Source organism: Apium graveolens, chromosome 7 (genome assembly GCF_009905375.1).
Source record: "Apium graveolens cultivar Ventura chromosome 7, ASM990537v1, whole genome shotgun sequence".
Taxonomy (NCBI): Eukaryota; Viridiplantae; Streptophyta; class Magnoliopsida; order Apiales; family Apiaceae; genus Apium; species Apium graveolens.
Window position 1 is genome coordinate 240708891 of NC_133653.1, and position 21947 is coordinate 240730837.

The 21947-nt window shown below is 37.2% G+C and overlaps 1 protein-coding gene across 1 annotated transcript; it reads right to left on the reverse strand.

The window, feature by feature from the left end:
- Positions 1–6405: 6405 nt before the first annotated feature.
- Positions 6406–21541, reverse strand: LOC141671505 (uncharacterized). Its single transcript, XM_074477781.1, has 9 exons — positions 21385–21541; positions 20249–20993; positions 18476–19506; positions 18053–18353; positions 17663–17875; positions 7837–8010; positions 7380–7586; positions 7172–7285; positions 6406–6897 (listed from the first exon to the last, which is right to left on the reverse strand). Exons 2-9 carry the CDS (start codon positions 20933–20935, stop codon positions 6565–6567), a joined length of 3060 nt encoding a protein of 1019 aa, XP_074333882.1. The 5' UTR covers positions 20936–20993; positions 21385–21541; the 3' UTR covers positions 6406–6564.
- Positions 21542–21947: the final 406 nt, after the last annotated feature.

A 21947-nucleotide genomic window follows, 5' to 3' on the forward strand; every position in this document is an offset into this window, starting at 1 on the left:
CATTCATGCATGATTAATCTAATTAAAGCATGCATCATTAGCTATTCTATACATACATTCATACATCAATATGTAAAGTGCGGTATGTAAACGTGTTTGGTGATGGCCTTTATCCTATGTGATCCTTTCAAGCTAATGAAAGGATCAAGGTCCATCTATGTCAATAATATAAATACAATTACAAGTCTTCATTCTTCTTGTCTAGATTGTTACTTCTCCTTTTGGATCATGCCTCCTTGAAGTATATTACATTAAAACAACCTATACTACTGTACTTACATAAGAAAACTCGAGTTACATTCGAGATAAATGAATTACAAAGAATAAACGACATGCAAGTCATATTTAGAAACCAAAACCATAAATTAAAAAACCATTAACTAAAGGGTCTTAAGGCCATAACCATACACCATGATATCACATGATACATAACAAAACACTTATAATCTTAATATGGTATCACATATCATAGTTCAGACTATATAATCAAACACAACATATTTACCAAAATTCAGAAAATTAAAATCAGCTTTCTAAAAACTAAAAATCATTATTCCGAGGCCTGTAACGACATCCAATGGCTTAAAGAAGCGAACCTGACAATGTTAGTCTTGCTCAGTGACCCGATTCTAGTCGGAAAACACATATCGTTTGCAAAAATCGGACACTGGACTCAGATTTCACCAAATATGTTCAACTTTTTTCAGAAATCGCATTGCATATAATCTCCATAATAAAAACAAATTATATCATATATACTCACACATCGATACATACAACCATCACATGATTATAAAATACATCATGAATATAATATATATAGGCATATACACGCACCAAAAATTATATATATGCTCACTTATATCAAAATTGTAAATATACAACCGAATTTAAACGTTTCGTAAGTAGCTCTGATGCCATTGTTGGGATTCATGACATAAACGCAACGGAAAAATTAAAAATAAATATGAAAAAACGAAACCCCAAACGCAGGATCCATTCGAAACAAGACATTTAATTAGGAGATTAGATGTTTACCTTAATAAAGCTTTCCTTCTGATTGTGATGAATGTACAGATCTTGATGAACCAACACAGCAGCCCTCCTTTCGAAGATCTGCTATCCAAGGTATTCACACAAACGCCCGATCGTCCAACGATCACCGGAGTCGGTACTAGCCGATTTGGTTGCCTCTTTTCTTTCTCTCTCTAGCCTCTCTAAGATGTAGAGCTGCTAGGGTTTTCTAAAAACGTGATGTGTCAACTAAACCCTAAAAATATACATCTTAATGTATATAGGGAGAGAGGATTTGGGCCTAACCCTAATCTTAATGGGCTTCTAAAAGGACCCATTCTGATTTTGGGTTTATGTTATTATTAAATTCTAATTCTAATATATATACAATTAATTAAGTCTCACTTAATTATTTATATAATTAAATTCGAATTAACAATAATATATTTAAATTCATAATTTAAATAACACTCCGTTTTAAACGTTCTTTGTGTGTGACCCTTTAGGTTATTATTACGTTGGCAATAATTTTATTTTCTAATAATAAAATTATAAACAATGAGTGACATCTAGTAATACATCTTTGCTCCCCAAGTTATAATAATAATTGGTTAATTAATTAAACCTTTCGTGAATAATGTGCAATGTAATATAATCCCTTTAGCCTTATATTATAGATCAAACTCGAGGCATGCATTATGTGATCATCTGCAAGCGTTTAATCCTTCTTTCCTTGATCAATGAGTAAACTATTAAATAAATCACTATTTGACCACGGCCATGCATTTTATAGTCTTACTCAATCAAGGGGCCAATAATATAATTCCTTTAATAAAGGAGGGCTAAATTCCATCTAGATCATTCATATTTCTCATAAGATTCATAATATACCCAATGTCTACTTTTATTATTATCCGGTCAAGGATAACTTTCAATAGTATCAAAGTATATTAATTCTCGTATAGAAATATAATGATTTCAGGTCAAAGGACCAATACATCATTAGCACTGTAAGATTAACTTATGACACTTTAAACATGTAGTATCTCACAACGGGTCAATCCAGCACCATGTATTTAATACATGTGCATGTGTTTTGACTATAGTATCACTATACCTATGATCAATGAGATGTGATCATCAGTCAACAAACACACTAGTCTCAATATATTTATTATCGCCCCTAAACAATAATACTTGACTAGGGACCTTTTAGGAATATCAATACTATTCTTATAATCTCATTTCTAAGTCACGTACTTAGAGATATAGATTTACATATCATATTCCAAGGATATTTATTAATCTAACATTTTATCGCAGAAAATAAAGATATAATAAATTACTAAAAAATAATCCATAGAATCATTATTAATAATCCAAATGTTTCATAATATAAACATAATAGTGTTGTCTCTAGGGCACAAACACTAACATGCATAACCTAATCCTGACCTCCAACAGCCGCTTTCTATTAATCTTTGATTTGGTTTTCCTGAATTTGTCCAAAGTCTGATTGTTTCTATTTCTTTAGCTAATTTCTTTTCTAAATAAGCATGTATTTCTAGCAATTTATCTTTAACATAAACATCATCATCTCTTTCTTTTTGAATTTGTAGCATAAAAATCAATTCAACTTCTAGGTGATCATTCTTTTTCTTTAAACCGGAATTTTAAATTTTGATCCTAGCATTTTCTAGAGTTTGATCCCTATAACTAACGTGCAAGGTTTTAAGAAATAGCCTTCATCCACAGATATCATCAGTATCAAAAGTAAGAGTGGTTTGAGATACCTTCATCTCAGGATCCTCAGACTCACTATCAGCATTTGCCATGAGAGCATAGTTGACACCCTCATCAGATTCTGAAGTATCATCCTAGTTCTTCTTCTTTGTGATCAAGACTTGTTTCTTCTTAGCTTTGGCTTTCTGTAGTCAGCTGCAAATTGTCCAACTCCATCACAGTTGTAACACTTGATCTTGGATTTGTCAATCTTGCCAGATTTATACTCCATTTCATCATATTTTCTATAGTTCTTCTTATCAAAGTTTGAATTCATTGAATAGTCAGGATGTTGTGGTCACACCAACTGCAACTCTTTTTGAGTTTGTCAGGGAGATAGGACATAGCACAGATTTTACAAAAGCTAGGGAATTATTTAGAATAAGTTGAGAAAGGAGTGGAATCTTTATTTTGACTGTATCAGTCGTGCATTTCTGAATAAGGTAACAAATTTTAATGCTCTTCCTCTATTATCTCTGCAGTTAGGATATTCACTGATCAATGGTTATGCATTTGACTATGGTAATACTATTCTTCAGTTCTTGATTGCTAGATTAAGTGATAAGGATGAAGTGATAGGGTATACTAGACTTTTGCAGTTAATCTTCACTTATCTCTAGCCTGATGTTACTTTTAATAAGGATGAAGTATTGTATATTTTCAAATAACATCAAAATCAATGACTGATTTGGCCAAAAGAAAAGAAAAGTTTGCATGTGGGGATAAGTTTCCAAATGAGATGTGGCAGTTCTTGACAAAGGTCATGCCACATAAATAAAACATTGGCAAATCCTGACACTGAGGTACAGGGTACAACCAACCTTGATCATGACCCAAGTGTTGTTGTTTCAAAATCCAAATCTAAACACATTTTCACTTCTGGTTCTTCCCAAAAAGAATCAGTTGTAAAACCTAAACAACTAGCTGAGACTGATGTGTCAGGAGGACAATTAGGTCCAAGAGTTGTTTCACCCTCACCTAAATCACAGGAGAAACAAGGCGGAGAAAGGAAGAAGCATGTGCCAACCACAAGGACTGGACAAGGTTTGGCTGAAAAGAAAAGAAAAGCTACTGCTACAGCTGGTGTTAGACTGATTGATGAGCCATCAGATAATGATAGTGATGAAGGACCTATCTCTTTCAAGCTCAAAGTAAAACCAGCGGAGGATACTGGTGTCGTTGTTGAGGATACACGGACTGCTGTTGGAAAGCAAGCTCCAAAGAAAAAAAGAAAGCTGATGAAGTTGGGTGACAAGCTGAAAGCTCAACAGGATAAAGTCAGGATCCAGATTCCACTTCATGCTACTCCTGATCAAATTATGCTCTATCCTGAAGGAACAACATCATCAATTCCTGATGAAGTCATATCAGTTCCTAATCAAACCAATACTGACTCACCTCTGGCCAAAATTATTGAGGTCTCATATGAGAGGATGAGGGAGTTAGCTTAGCAAGTTGGACTTGATATTCCTGAAAAACAAGGCTGAAGTCACAGAAGTCTTTTATAGAAAGAAATCAAAACTTTAATCTCCACAGAAGGAGTACAGCACACAAGAACCATTTTCTCAAAGTGAAAGTGCAGTTGTTCAGTCTCCAGTCCCACGAGAACCACTCTTTCAAAATAAGAGTGTAGACATTCAAGATGAAAGGACAATTCCTGACAATTCTCTAGGTAGTCCTGTCTCTATGGAAGCTAAAATTGCAGAACATGTACAACAGAAGAAAGCTCATCATCAGATATTTGTGCTCAATTTTTATTTCCCAAATACGAATTAATGTAAAAAAAATAATTTATATTCAACCCCCCTTCAACAAATTAACAACAACTACTACTACTGACATAGCAAATATTAGCCCTTTTCTGGAAAAATATTCATCATTTGGCTATTTGAACCGATTCACTATGTAAATTTAATTAATTTGAATTATGAGTCTGACGAAGACATCTGATCAATAAGACGAAATATTTTTAAATCAACAAATTAAATGTATTTGATATTTTTTATAAGATCAATTCAATAACTAATATGTGTAAAATTTATTAACTTGGACAAAGATGGGTTATTTTATGGATTTGGCATACTTGAATTTGACATGAGTCGTCAGAAAATTTGTCGATCACCAAACTTCCAAGATGTGTGCTTGCCCGCAGAATCTATGAACCCAGTTGATTTCGATTTAGTCTCTAACCTATCAGATCAAATATGAGGCTCAAGGTTGAAAATAAATAAATATTATTATAATTAGTATCTAAAAAAAAGGTTAAAATCATTCACGAGTAAAAGTCTGATAATGATTAAAATAACGTTATATTAATCCCCATACTATAAAACAATCTATGTTTGACCTACATCAATATGGTCAATACTATAACATATTCTAAAATACATATATACATATCTATATTGTAACCTACATGTCGCTGTCATGAATATAACCTTGTATCACACTTTAATACGAGGTCACTGAAGTTAAACGGAGAAATTGTCGATTTCAAATACAATAAGTTTCAATTACCTTACATTCATAAATATTGGACCTACACAAATTACAATTAGTATCGACACATTTTTATCACAAATACCAATATATCTATCGTGACCAGAATTATCAAAACCTGAAAAGAAAAAAGTATAAACACTATACAATATTTTATCACTAAATGATCTAAACAATTATTGAGTATAAACTGTTTCGAGTGACATATATCGTACATTTCAAATAAATAATGAAAGACTATACATTTTATTTTATAACAAAACTCGCGCGAACTGAAATTCAACAATCATACCTGTTTCTTTCCATTCCTCGTGAGCCACTTATTTCTCCGAAACAAGAGAGAATCTTCTTAAAGAGTCTTTCCAAAATACTTTAAATATTAAAATAAAGAAGTTACAATTGGACAAATGATATGACCTACTTGCCTCGCACTATTTACATGTAATCATGTAACTTTGAGAGAGTTCCATACAACCATAATTTTTTATAATAATTTGAGAAAGTTATATTTCAAGGTGTTATATGAAATTTAAAAAAAATGCACTTTGCAAAGAACACTTTATGTTTATTAATCAATTTTTTACAATTTTTTAATTTACTTTTGAAGAATTAACAGGAAAATTATGTAGTAACTACAGCTATTTTTCTCATCTACGTTTTTCTTATAAAAAGAATTCTACAATCCAGTATAATAACATTACAACGTAATGAAATTTATTTTTTAATATTTAAAAAGGAATATTTAAGAAGATCAAATGATAATAAATCTTTAACATTAACACAGTATCTTGCAAGAAATGTCGTGTGCCAAATAACACATCTACCTGACACATTTATACATTTTAAATTAATCTTAATTTATAACCTATTTAAACCGAACCAAACCAGCACAACCAAACCAAATTGGGTTGTATTATGAATTAGTTTCAGTGAATTGGGTTTGAAAATTATCAAACCAATTTAAATTAGTTGGGTCGACAAAATGCTTCAAATCGGTCCAACCTGAACCGGGTACATCCAGGTTATGAAGTGCAAGCTACCGTGTCTTCAGCCTGACCCTAATTACATGTACTTCATGATCACTGAGGAAGAGCATACATTCTACAAATCTATTTCCAACAAACGACCTTCTCCGGGTGGATAGCACTTTTCATTTCCCTTTTTGTACATGCATAGTCTTTTCATGAAAGCTACTTCTCAATTCTTATAGATTTATCAAGTCCAGTAAAAAAATGATAGCTACACACATACATAAAGATAGAACCTTAACTACGGCATACTCTTCCATACCTCTCGAAGTAGTTGATACCTAATATTGCTATTATTACTTCCATCTTCCCTTGATATCGTCCAACTAGGTTTGGTTGAAGCAGATAAAAGACGGAAACTGTTAATGCATGTGGCTGATTCCAATTCATCAAGTTCGTCATCACTAGTATATGACTTTCGAAGAACACACGATCCAGTCCTCGTCAAATGAGATCGACTTCCACAATCACCTAGAATATTAGCAACAGAAGCTGCAGAAAGCGGGAGATAAACAATGGCATCTGCTCTGCAGGGAATGTTTCGGATGGAATCTTCACCAGACTCGGTGGGATCCTAAATTAAAAGATATCAATTATGAGACAAATAATGATCATTCTAATAAGGATAGTGACATAAATTTGTTTACAGAACCTTGAGTATTTTACATGTATTTTATAAAGCTTAAAGAAAATAAAGGCTCAAAATTCCCTCTTCACGTAATTATATATTTGCATGCTTTATTTGACATTGAAAAACACTTCTCTTCCAGGTTTTAATAGCAGCAAATGTAGAGTGTTCAGTTTCCACTTTCAAGAGATTAATGGATAAGACGGTACAGTGCGCTAACCTCTGATTCCAATGCTTCAAGTACAACCTTTGGAATTTGATCTGGGCAAAACTCGTCTGAAACAAAATTGTTGAGGATCCGCCTTATTATAGTTGTAGAAAATCGTGGACATACCTTCAAACATTGGGATTGATTACTGTTAATATACTTAACTATGGAATATACAAAAACACAAGGGTAAGGCAGAGATTAAAATCTAGGCTCAAACCTCTTTTCTGATTGACTTGCTCAAGAGCATATCCTTTGGAAGCATCATGAGGTCACTCAGCGCCTGCAAGAGAAGAAAAGACTTGAGGGATTTATCATTGTCTTGTCTTCCAGCTACATCATTATCCTCTTGTTTATTCCAATCTTTGGCGGGGTCTTCAACATCAAGACCATATTGGTCAGTTAGCCACCTAGACCAGATCCCAATCTGGTAAAAACACAAATGGAGGTCTTTAATGAGATAATCATTGAAAACATCAGTATATATTCCGGTCTCCTCGGCTAACGAAATTATAAACCATTGAACTGTGTTATTTATGATCTGTATTCACATGCAGCGATTATGATTTTTGTTACTAGGTAAAACCCTTTTTTGGTAATTAGAATTTCTTTATCAATCATAGACAAATCTAAAGACATTTGTGAAAGTAGCTTTGAATTCTTTTAAGAATTCTCACCGCAGTTCTTAGTTGTGCACCAGCCCCGAAGCTCGACTTTCCAGATGGAATAGGAAGAACCTTTACATCAGCAATAGGGTCTGATACAGGATCAGTTGGAATGTCATCAGCAGATTCACGTAAAATTGCATTGAGCATAGCCACATCCAATCTAGACAGACATTGTTCCATTATCTAGTAAAATTAAAAAGGGTTATCTAAAGGTCTTATTCAGAACTGGAAATTTGAGAAAATAAGATTCGAAAGAAAGAACAATAAACAGTTATCCAGAGTGCTAAATATTAACACAGTATAACTATTATGGATAGAAGCATCCACTAGTTGCACCAGATGCAATACAAGCATGTGTATATGATGCGTGACCACACATACGAAACAAAGCGCTTTGAGAAAAAGATAATCCCCTTTACATATTCAGTTTATAAAGCTTTGAAAGTTCTTGAAAGCAAATGCAAGCAGAGAGATGGGAAAAATTCTTCTAAAAGCATTAGTAAATTCCGTAACCATTTTACAGCTTTGCACATTATCATCCATAAATTATGTGGAAGATGGGAAATAACAATTGTGCCGAGCAATCTGGCAGACGAGAATTCTATAGCACACTTCATGGAGCACCCGCCTCGACATATATACATACACTCGCAAGTCGCAATAACTATAAAAGCTATTATACACAGCCTGCTGAACCAATACCCAACTAAGGGTACTAGCTTAAACAACTGGTTGGAACTTAAAAACTAACAGTATATGCAAGTTTACAAACGCAAGATCTTTGTCCTTCACCAGCTACCAGCTATTCTCTTTCGATCCTAGCTAATCTCTTATACTGTGATAAGGAAACTCTTATTCTTTTCCAGACCCTCCAGTAATTTTTATAAATTATTTATCTTCCAGCTTGGACCATTAACATCTTTCGTCATCTGGCCTATAGCTTCTATACTAGAAGAGATTTTAGGTGTGAACCCAATTCTGAAAATGCCACTGATTAGAGAAACAGCATTAATATTAATATAGAATTTGGCATTTATATTCTTCAACAAATGTAAGTATCTAGCCTATATACAAACTAATAGTGAAAAATATAAGAGAGGATATTTCGGAACCCAATTCATTATCCTAATTAGTTGCTACTTATCATGCTAACAACTAACTAAAAAACTGAAATTTTAGGAATAATGTTAATGTATACACAATAAATTTAATCAAGTCTTAAACATTCCTCTCGATTAAGAGTTATACAACTTACTTCAATAGATGAACTTCCTCTCGTCACCCTTGTTAAAGAAGTCACCCTTGTTAAAGAACTTCTCTCCAGACCAGCTTTTAATTATTACAGCACATCCCTCTGATACTAAAACAATAATTCTTACTTATCAAAAACATGCGACTTGATTGACAATTTATTCAGTATTGTTATGGATCAAAAACTAAGGTATAATAACTGTATTTATCACTAGGGAACGTGCGCTTCGAGTCTCGATTCGATTTGACTGCTCTTGTGTTTCGTGACTCGATCTGCCTTAACAAGATGCCTACGTACGTTGTTGATTACCAAGGATCAAGTCAAAAAACGTAGTTCTGATTAGTGGGGTGAGGCCCCTTATATAGATGTTGGGAGTCATTGAATTGGACTTGAGTTAGGAGACTTGGTGGGCAAGTCTCAGAATTAGAATGGACTTTGGAGTCCTAAGAGGTAGGAAGTTGATTACTTATCCCACGAGGTTCCTTGGAGGCCAATCTACAAGAATTTATTTCCCCTCTAGGACTCACATCTTATCAGCTGAATTATCCCTTATTAATTAATTGCGAAATTAATTAATATTCCGGGTTTCGGGCCTTCTCAAATGGGCCTGGTTATTGGCCTAATTTTGATATAATTAATGTCATATTAATTACATATTCAGGCCTTATTTTATTCCCTATCATTTTCCCCCCAACTTCTGGGAAACCGTGAAAAGGTTTCGCAAGAGTTAAGTTCATTCGTTCCCTTACAGGGTATCGTTTTTACATAAAGTGTGGAGCGACCTACACATTTACAACGATTTGCCTTAATTCCTATTATTTTAGGAGTTACTTTTATTTCCAGGAATTTTCCCTTAATTTCTGGGATTTTTCCTTAATTTTCTGGAATTTCCAATAATTTTTCATAAATTCTGGATATCATTCCTTAATTTCCAGGAATTTTTCCCTTGATTTTGGGATTTTTCCCAATTTTCAGAATTTATCCTTGATTTCTGGACTTATTCTTAATTTTCCTCAGCATTGAAAGCTTGAATCATGGGAGAGAAATGTGATATCTCTACAGGAACAACCGCTTCTGCCCTATATGCTAACATGAAGGGAGTTGCTCCAATCGTGACTCTACAGGTAGTCTTATAGGCCCATAGTATTGGGAGTATTTATCCACCCAGTTATTCCTCGACTTCTCGATCATTTTCTTTAGTCCATCCAGAATTATTCGATTCGCCACTTCCGCTTGCCCATTGGCTTGCGGGTGTGCCACAGAGGTGAATCGTAATTCAATTTCATTCTCCTCACAATACTTCTTGAATTCCTCATTGTTGAATTGTGTTCCATTGTCAGTGACTAGGATGCGGGGAATTCCATACCGGCACATGATATTTTCCCACATGAATTGTGCAACCTGCTTAGTTGAGATTTTGGCCAAAGGCTTGGCTTCAAACCACTTAGTAAAATAATCCATGGCTACAATCAGGAACTTTCTTTGTGTCGTGGCCATAGGGAAAGGTCCAAGTATATTCATTCCCCACATGGCAAAGGGGATGCGAGAGTTGATAGAAGTCAACATCTCGAGGGGTTGTCGAACAGCAGGTGCATGTTTCTGACAACGATCACACTTCTTCACATATTCTTTGGCATCGGCCATCATCTCGGGCCAATAGAAGCCTAAACGGGTTATCTTATCAGCTAGTGCCCTGCCCCCCAAGTGTTGCCCACAGATACCTTCATGTACTTCCTCAAGAGTCAAGCGTGCCTCATTGGGCCTGAGACATCTTAAGTAAGGAACCACATAAGAATTTTTATACAAAATTTCATCTATCAAGGAGTATCTCAGTGCTCGAACAGGCAATCTTCGGGCTTCAGTAGCATCATTTGGCAACCAACCGGTTTGAATATGGGCCTTAATGGGATCTATCCATGACGTCCCAAGACCTATAGGAGCTACAAGCTTAACATCAATGTTCCGTGTCTTCAGAACGCGGAAGTATACACTTCCTGAACTTTCCACTATCTCAGATGAAGCAAACTTTGATAATGCATCTGCCTTAGCATTTTCCTCCCTTGGAATGTGCTCAACATGGCATTCATCGAATTGGGTCATCACAGCCCTTACTAAGCGGACGTACTTAGCCATCGTATCATCCCTTGCCTCAAACTCTCCCTTCACCTGGGATATGACCAACTTCGAGTCTCCACAGACCTTCAAGTTCTTGACTCTCAGTGTCCCTGCTAGGCCAAGGCCAGCTATCAGAGCTTCATATTCTGCCTCATTGTTTGTGGTTGGAAAGTCTAACTTCAGAGCATATTCAATTAAGAACCCATCGGGGCTTTGTAAAACCCAACCTGCTCCACTTGAATTTGTTTTTGATGCTCCATCAAAATAGAGGACCCAATATTCCTTTTCCTTAACTTCCTTCTCTTTGTCCCCTTTATCACCTTCTGTGTTTCGAGGTATAGTATCTTCCTGCCCCCCGACTTCTTGGTTGGGTATGGTACATTCCACCACGAAGTCAGCCAATGTCTAGGCTTTTATTGCCGTTCGTGGCTTATATTTGATATCGAATTCTCCCAGCTCTATTGCCCACTTGATCAGCCTCCCACTAGCCTTGGGACTATGAATAATATTTCTCATGGGCTGATTTTTTAGCACCTCAATTTGATGAGCCTGAAAGTAAGGACGTAATTTTCTTGAAGCCATTACCAAGGCTAAAGCAAACTTCTCAATAGTTGAATAATTCAACTCAGCTCCATGCAGAATTTTGCTAACATAGTATACAGCGCTTAAGGCATTTTCTGAAACGGCCAGGTACAAGTATAAAACTTCATCCAGAGCTGGCTTGGCCAATAACGGGGCATGGGCCATATATATTTTTTAATTCTTCGGAATGCCTTCTGACTTTCCTCACTCCATACAAAATCCTTAACCTTCTTCAAGGACTTGAAAAATGACAAGCACTTGTCCCCAGACTTGGAGATGAATCACCCCAATGCAGCAACCCTTCCAGTGAGCTTTTGAACATCTTTGATAGTCTTTGGTGGCTCCATGTCCAAGATTGTCTTTATTTTATCGGGATTGGTCTCGTTTCCTCTCTTGGAGACCATCAATCCCAAGAACTTTCCAGATCCCACTCCGAAAGCACACTTTGCAGGATTTAACATCATTTTGTGATATTTCAGGACCTCGAAAGCTTCCCTCAAATGGGTTATGTGGTCAGTCTTTACTAGACTCTTGACTAACATGGCATCAACATAAAATTCCATGGTCTTGCCAATAAGATCCTTAAAAAGTTTATTTACCAACCTTTGATAGGTGGCTCCTGCATTCTTGATACCAAATGCCATAACAAGATAACAATAAACATCAAAGTAAGTGATGAATGATACCTTTGGGATGTCATCCTTGTGCATCTTGATTTGATTGTATCCACTAAATCCATCCATGAAGCTCAGCATCTCATGCCCAGCAGTGGCATCTATCAAAGTATCTATCCTTGGCAACGGGAAACAATCCTTCGGGCATGCATCATTTAGGTCAGTGAAGTCCACACACATCCTCCATTTTCCATTGGTCTTTTTTACCATCACAGGGTTTGCTAACCATTCTGGAAATTGTATCTCCTCGATGAAACCAGCCTCTAAGAGCTTCTCTACTTCCTGTTTTATAGCTTCTTGCCTCTCTGGAGCAAAACTTCTTTTCTTTTGCTTCACTGTCTTCCGATTCGGATCCACATTCAGCTTGTGAGTAATCAGTTCCGGGTCTATGCCTGGCATATCAGCTGCTGACCATGCAAACACATCACTATTTTCTTGCAAAAATTTCACCGACTTCCCTCTAAGGGGCTCCTCTAGTGTGACTCCAACGAAAGTCACCTTCTCAGGATGTTCGGGGGCTAAAGGAACCGAAACCAAGTCTTCTGCTGGCTTCCCTCTTTTCTCCTCATTCTCTCGGATATCCATATCTTCGATAGGCAGAACCTGCCCCCCAACTCCATCTGCCCTCAGTGAGGCCACATAACAACCTCTAGCCATTTTTTGATCTCCTCTTTCTTCTCCAATCTCATTCCGGGTGGGAAACTTCATTACTGAATGGTAGGAAGAAGGGACTGCCTTGAAGGCATGTATCCCCGTTCTTCCCATGATAACGTTGTAAGTTGAACTAGCCTTCACCACCACAAAGTCCAACATCTGTGTTGCTTGCCTTGGTTCCTGACCTATGGTTGTTGGCAACTTGATTATCCCTTCCACGGGGCACTCTACTCCCGCAAATCCATATATTGGCATGTCGGTTGGGGTCAATTGGGAATCATCACAGCCCCATCCTTAAAAAGGTGTCATGGAGCAAGATATCTACTGAAGCACCATTATCTACAAGGACCCTCTTCACCGGGCCGTTCCCTATTATTGGTGTTATGACCAGCGGGTCGTCATGACGAAAATTCACACCCTCTAAGTCAGAATCATCAAATGTCATTGTTACTCCTGTCATGGCCCTTTTCGGGGCTTCCCCAACAATATGCATAACCTCTCTGGTACACGCTTTCCTCGAGTTCCTGGATAACCCGGCAGCAGTTGGTCCTCCAAAAATTGTGTTTATCACAGGCCCTCGGGGTCGTGGTCCTCCAAAGATTGCATTTATAACCGGTCCCCTAGGCTGGAGAATTCGTCCTTGATCATCTTGGTCCCTCCTACGATCTTCAAAATTCTTTCTCCCATTGTTATTCATGTCTCTATCTTCCCCGGTGTACTTGTTCAATCTTCCTTTTCGAATGAGGAATTCTACTTCATCTTTCAGTTGCCTACACTCATCGGTGTCATGACCAACATCTTTGTGAAATCTACAATATTTGCTCTTACCTAGCTTGGCAAGATCAGCCTTCAAGGGTTTAGGCCAACGAATATCTTGATCTTTCTCGATTTCCATGAAGATCTGGCTTCTAGGAGCATTCAGCTTGCGTATTCAGTGAACTTTTGCCCAGGTCCTCCCTTCTTTGGGGTTGAATTAGGGTTTTGCTCGGTTTTGGGATACTTGTCCTTAGCAATATATTTTGGATCAGTTTTTCGCTTCTTGCCTCCAGTGGGCTCGTTACTTACTACTGTCTTCCTCATGCTCTCCTCCACTTTGATGTACTTCCCGGCCCTATCTTGGAGCTGCAACATGCTTTCAGGGGGGCGCTTGGCCAAGGACATCTTGAAGAACTCATCCCTAATTCCCTGTTGCAGTGCTATCATGGCTACCTTGTAATCAAGGTCCGGGACTTTTAAAACTTCCTTTGTGAAACGATTCAGGTAGTCTCTCAAGGATTCCTTCGCTCTCTGCACAATGCTCATGAGGGATGCTGAACTTTTCTCATGCACTCTCCCGCTAATGAACTGCTTAATAAACGCCTGACCTAATTCTCTGAAGGACCCAATAGAGTTCGGGGGCAAACGACTATACCATCTTTGAGCCATACCCGACAGGGTTTGAGGAAAGGCCCGACACTTAATAGCGTCATTCACGGGCTGCAACAACAGTATATTAGAGAATGTCCTGACATGATTAGCGGGATCTCCCGTGCCATCATAAACTTTGATAGTGGGCATCTTGAACTTCCTTGACATATGGGCATTCATTATATCTTCAGTGAATGGTGGAGTACGATCATCAGGATCTCCAAGGGGAAGAAGATTGCTCGGATCAGCTTTTGGGACTGCAGCCCTTCTTTGTGACGGACCATCCAGGTCTATGATTGGAGGAGGATTTCTCCCCCTAGGTGGTAATGGGAGTCTGGGAGCCTGGTGCACCTCCAAGTCGCGCTTCAGTCTTTGAATCTCAGCCTCGTGGGCCTTGATTCTCTCCTGCACTTCTTGGGGATTCACCCCTCGGGTGCTCCTAGGACGTTGGTTACCATCAGCCATCAGCTCTTTGCCAGCACGTTTCCTTCTTGGGGCCACTTCATCATCTAAAGATTCGGAGTTTCTCTCAGTGTAAGGACCGGAAAATTCCTGATCCTCTGGGATAGGAGCCAAACCTTGTATGTAGGGGGGTGTTCGCCCTCGTCCTTCACTCCGTCCAGCATGTCCACAACCTCCAACCTCGGGGTAAAGGGGCATCCCATAAGGGGGGTTAGTGGTCACAACAATTGAATACTCATACCCAACGGGTCGAGAATTCACAGGTGTATGTAGTTGTTGAAGTTGGGGATTCATACCTACGTACCTTGTTGATTTCCAAGAATCAAGTCAAAAAAACGTAGTTCTGAAAAGTGGGGTGAGCCCCCTTATATAGATGTTGGGAGTCCTTGAATTGGACTTGAGTTGGGAGATTTGGTGGGCAAGTCTCAGAATTAGAATGGACTTTGAAGTCCTAAGAGATAGGAAGTTGATTCCTTATCCCACGAGGTTCCTTGGAGGCCAATCTACACGGATTTATTTCCCCTCTAGGACTCATCTTATCGGCTGAATTATCCCTTATTAATTAATTACGAAATTAATTAATATTCAGGGTTTCGGACCTTCTCAAATGGGCCTGGTTATTGGCCTAATTCTGATATAATTAATACCATATTAATTACATATTCAGGCCTTATATTATTCCCTATTATTCTGCAATTCCATTATATGTGCCTGTGCACTTAAACACTGAGTTTTCCCTCCTGCCAACCATCTTTCTTCATGACCATCCCTCTTGCAATGACAACCTGAACAAATTTTCTATTACCAGAATTTTTTAGGGATAAAAGTTGTACAATCATTCTTCGATAATCAAATTGTTAATAGCATTTGTGATTAATACAGACATATAGTCTTTGAAGAATGACAATTGGTACTTACTATTATATTATTCGTTAGAGATCGTGTACAATTGCACATCTATTTATTGCGCAACACTAGCACCTTGGCTAGTTAAGATTTTGGTACCCACCCAAAAGCACTTAAAAGACAAATGCACTTAGATCACTCTCACTTAGATGCCACATGCCTCTGAAGGGTTTACATATGTATATGCTGAAGGGAGCAACATGGGATTAATGTGGACTTTCATTCAGAATTTTTTTCTTTAATGTTAACTAGCTAAAAACTGCATGGATGTCCATGCATACCCTTGGTACCCATGAGAATGTTTTCATGCGGTGCAACTCCAGGGCTTGTTCCAACTCTTACAGAACTGCCGTTTAGCACCACAGCCTCCCATCAAATCCAATAATGCCTACCTAGTGATAGTCTTGCAACTTCACAATTTACACGTCAAATATCAACTACAGCCCCATCTCCGGAGCTTGCATGGAGATGATTGTGTCGAGCCGCGGACGCCTACCTATTAATCCACCAGCTATCTTTTGTGAAATTTATGCAACACCTCAAAACTGCCCCTCTTTCCCTTGTGATGTCATCCATGCCTTGCTCTACCGCGTAAATGCATTGTTGTTGTCAATGTTCATGAAGTCCTTGCCACTGGTAAAACACCTTATTTATGTCTAGACACCCTCTTAGGCTGATCATTGAATAACAAATATACGATCAGGCCTCACTAACCTTCATAAATAGAATTGGATGCTTCTTAAAATATGATATCCGGTCTTGGAAAATCAAATATGAATTTAGATCAATCCAATAACTACCCAATCTGATATATTATATCAGATATATATTATTATATTATGATGAGTTTTAGTAAAACACTAACCTAAGGTTTCAGTCATTAACATCTCATTTCAACCGCACAAAGGCACGAGGCCCATGACCGATGACTCTTTCTCTCGTCTTTGTCAGCCCCTCTCCATTTATAAACAGTAGTTGAGGAGATCCAGACACTTGATTCTGAATTTAACTTTAGAATGCAAATGATAACCGAACGTTAGTGTTTTTATGTTTTATTAAATTGTGTTTCATAAGTTATATTATAACCTATAATCACATTTGGTCGTTTTTGGGTTGAATAGGAATAAGTTCAATCCGATTTTTTGCAGATCATATACTTTCCGGATCTGGTCATTATTGAATTAATTCAGCTTACATCCATATCTGATTTTAGCCGGATTAGGTCATAATCAGGGTCAATTGGTCATTATTAGGTTTAGTCATTCTCAAGAAGGAATTTTTACTCATACCCATTTATCAAGGAGCATATATCTGATCCATTTATAGGCCCCCTAGTGTGGAAACAAGGATTCATATCCACGTATTGCTATCACGGATTTTAGTTAAAGAAATCATATTGAGAATCTGGCATTTCAGGAGCAATTTATTATTGGCAATAATGTGCACAAAAACTGAAATTATGCTGAAGGCCAGTTTGGCCTATTTCGTGGTGAAATTTTTAAGAGTACAGAATATCGATGAAGTGCAAAAAGACTGAAACGATTCACAAGTTTAATGTTCATCTCTTAATGTTACTTTGTCAAGGATACTCATAAGGCCAACATGACAATGAACATTAATAAATAATGTGGGAAGTATATGATGTTCTAAGTTAATGTGGCATGTTATCAGCTAAATGTTCAAGTAGCCAAAGTTACCCAACTAGGTATGTGACAGAAGCAAAAAAAATGGAAAAATCAATCACTATATTCAGTGTAAAGGTTTCAATACTTCTAATAATTACCAGTCCGGAAATCACTTGCAAGCAGCCACACTCATGTCTTCCAGCTCGAACTGGACAGATCCTTTCATAAGCATCACTGAGAGCCTTTTTCCAGAGCTCCAAAGAGAAGTTGCCTTGATCTATATTTTCTGAGGAGGATGTTCTTGTATCACGAGTGTCCGAGATCGTATTCATGTCATTTGAAGCAAAAGACTGCATACGTGGAGTCAAAATCTAGAAAAATAAATATATGGAACCACATTAGCTCATCTATGCACTATAATATTTCCTCGTACATGTGACTTAAGAGCACCAAACACGTTGAAACCAAGTTAAAGAAAGTGTTACAAGAACATTTTTTGATAGGAATAAGGGAAAATTATTAAGTCAAAAAGTTGATAAATTAGCAACCTGCCACCAGATTGATTCTACAATTCGAGAGAATATCCAGGTTTCAATACTTAGCAAGGCAGAGGTAAAGGTGTTAAAGTCCTCCCACTTATCAACATTTTGATGTAGAACACCGCCAGTCTTTTTGCCCAAACTTGAATATGAATCCCTCCACCTCAGAACCGAAAGTTTCTCATTTTTACCTTTCTGAAAAGTAGTTGCTTCACATGGATGTCCACCGGAAAGTGACAGGGTCTGATTATCGAAAGCTTGACTCAGTATTGCTCTTAGTACGGCAGAATTTGACAACCAGAAAGTCAACCTGTGTTGTAGGATTGAATTTCTTTAGTATATCAAACATAAAAAAGATATAGGCTAGGAAAAAGCAAGTAACAGTAAAAAAATTAATTAGGATTTAAGAGAATGATTTTATCCAGCATGTACCTTGGAACATCATTTCCGCATGCTTTTGCAACCAGAACTAGTCCAGATATAATACTTCTAGCAGCACTTGCTATTCTTAAGCTAGAATTCTCCTCGCAGGCATGAAGGTATAACCTAGAAAGTCGCCTAGCTGGAGCATGGACCTTGTTGACAGAACTTCCATGTTCTGCAATCACAGAATAGATACTGGCTTCAATAGCCGCGGCTTCTGTCAATTCCCCTTCAAGCATACATATTCTCTGTTGCAATTGCTGTAGCTTGCTGTCATCTGTAAGAACCTTAGCACTTTCTCTTCCACTGTGGGTAATATTTTGTCCATGATACTGAGAATATTTGATACCAACATCCTTCCCTTTCCCAATAAACTGGGAACTCTTGGTAACACCCTTGCTTCTTTTTGAGTCCATAGGTGACCTAAAAGACTTTACATGAGTTACTCCATTAATTTTTGATCTGAAATTTTCCCTACTGTCAGAATGGGCAACACTTTCTGATACGGATTGCATTCTGGCATCATCTGGTGGAGATCTAATTAATCGTTCGTCTACTATAAAATGCTGCAGGTTCTCATTCAAGATTAGCCTTTCGGTCCCACTTTCTTGCGGGTTCTCACAGTTTTTATCCAACGCATTACCATTTTGGATATTATCAAAATCTGCAACCATTTCAGTGTTCTCCAGACTGTGCTCAACTAAATTGTCTTTCTCATTTGTGCTACGATATATGACCACCTTGTCATCTCTTTCTTCATAAGCAATAGATGAGATTAATGACTGAACACTACGTGTGCCAATTGTGTTCTCAATCAGCATAAAGCTTGGCTCACGGGAGTTCGAATTTGGAGAGTGAATATTTTCTTTGCTCTCTGAATCAGAAGATAAATCTGTTGATGATGAGAAAGATTTACTCTCCTTCAGACTGTCATGCCGCTTGGTCGCTGGTTTAATAGTTGTTTCTCGAAGCCTCTCCCTTAAAGCCAAAACATGAACATTAAGATCTATAGTGCCGTCCTTTAGTGTCGTCGTAATATTCTGAAATTAATTATCCAATGCTTATTATAACATTCAAAAAGTACATTTTAAGGTAACTACAATAACAATCAGTATGTGTTAAAAATTACATTTCAGTATTTTTAAAATTACATTTTAAAAATGACATATGAGGCTACGATGGATGGCATGTGTTTTTACAGATTTTAAGGGGAAGTCGGACGAGAATGGCTTAACTCATCTCTGAACGAAGTTTTTCAGGGGATAGGTAAGTCCCATGTGAAGAAAACCATGGGCAAAGCTATTGTCTACATATAGTAGTACTAAAATATTTGTATAAATAAATCTTTTACGTAATTTTATATATCATTGACTAATTGTATATCACTATGTACCTAGAAAACACATATTTGCGCACACACAAGCCGGGGGTCTTTTGAAGAAACAGCCTCCTCGTTCTTTGAAATGAGGGTAAGGCTGCGTACAGTATACCCTCCCCAGACACTGCCCTAGGCGGTATATATACCGGGTATGGTTGATTGATTGATTGATTAAAATAACAATCAGTCACCAGGCCCATATAAAGTTTTAACAAGAGCATAGCCTCCATAAATATCTTAAGGAAAACTTTGAATTTGCCACTACAGCCACACTACAAAGTTTTATTCCAAAAGGGTGGGTTGTGAATTGCCAAACTGATCGACAACGAAGGATGAAAATGAAAAAATGCACTGTGAGATGTTGTAAACTCGGAATCCAAGGAATAAAAAGCAAAAGACATTACCTCTTTCTTATCAGGTGATGGATCCCCTTGTGACAGAACAGTTGAAGAAAGAACCATTGTAGACGAGTGAGATGAAACATCGTCATCTGTAGAGGAGGAAATCTCAGCTTCTTCGGCATATTCTTCATTCATCAATGCAGAAACAGATCCATTCCTATCCAGGGATGCATTTCTCAACTGTCCATCCCTAGTTAAGGATTTGGCATGATTCCTCTGAACCCGCTGAATCTTAAGGAAGAGCACCGGAGGTGCTTTATTACTCAAAACCCGATTGCAATTCATTGGAGCAGTAATACTTGTAGCCTCTTTTAAAAAGACATACTCTGCCAAGTCTATAATAGCAGTTGCCAACAATTGTCCTTTCACAGTTCTATCCCTCCGCGGTTCAAACAAATTTAACTCCAAACAATTCTTATGAAAAGCCTGACCATCCCTAAAAAGTGTCACAGGTAGTCTAAATGTATGATTAAACTGAATTTTTCCATCACCAACATTAGGTCCACCCTCCGGAACAGCAGGGTTAGTAGTGCCCGAATACTTATCATTGTGTTCCCATTGTATAACCGCAGAACGAAGGGACTTGAGCGACTGAGAAGGTGGCCAGGGTCTGATCTCGTGAAGATGAATTTGATACTCAAGCTGAACGGAGGGGCCTCTTCTGTTTGGTGCCTTGATTCCTATAACCATGACTATACAAATACCTGACACTCCTCTACCCTCGCAGCTTAATCAGGCAACAATATATCTAAAAAGAAGCACAATGTGAGGTAGCCATTAAGTGAAAACGTGGAGACCATAAAAATGTAAGTAGCAGAATATATAGTTAGTTGTTTATTACTCAAAAATCGAAGACTAGTTCATTGCAGAAAGAGGGATGATAATAAAATGTTGTGACTAAGTACTTGTACAATGCCGGCAAAACTAAATTGGGTGTAGGGGGTACAGATCACAAAATGCTCAACTCAATTAAATCGACAATAGGTAACAAACTATACATAAAATCCAAAAAAAGGAAAACAAATACATCCATTGAATGTGGGCAACCCAAGAGAGCAATTACTAGAAACAAACATCAAATATATTGAACACCCTATTAATAAAAATTAAAAACAAGAAATGGGGAGTGAAGTTGATACCTATCTATCAGAAACTACAAAAGCGTAACAGTTTGCATTTCTTGGAAGATATGTTTCTCAAACACCACACTCAACTCTCTATCTAGGGAAGAATTGCATTATGTATGTATGTATGTTCCCCAATTATTACTTCATTACACTTACTAGCAAGCACTACTCGGTGGGTCCAGATACAGAGAGAGAGAGGGAGTTGTACATATCAAAATAAGTATAGATTGGATAAGAAACTTACTACCTCCGTTTTGGATACTTCTATAAAATATAGTTTTATAATATTTTTTTTAATTTTTTTTTAATAAAATTTAAATATAAAATTTTTATTCAGAAAAAAAAATTAAAAAAAATATTGTAGAGATATATTTTAAAGAAACATTAAAAAATATACCGAAAAATAACGTATAAAATTTAATGGGACAAAGGGAGTATATTTTAAGAACATCCCCCTCTCAATCCCCATCCTCATAATTTAGGAAATTATGTTGAAGTATGTTTTTTTTTACATATATGGCTTATATAGCCTTAGAGGAAAAACTCTTAACAAATTGAGCTATGTGGGAGTGTGT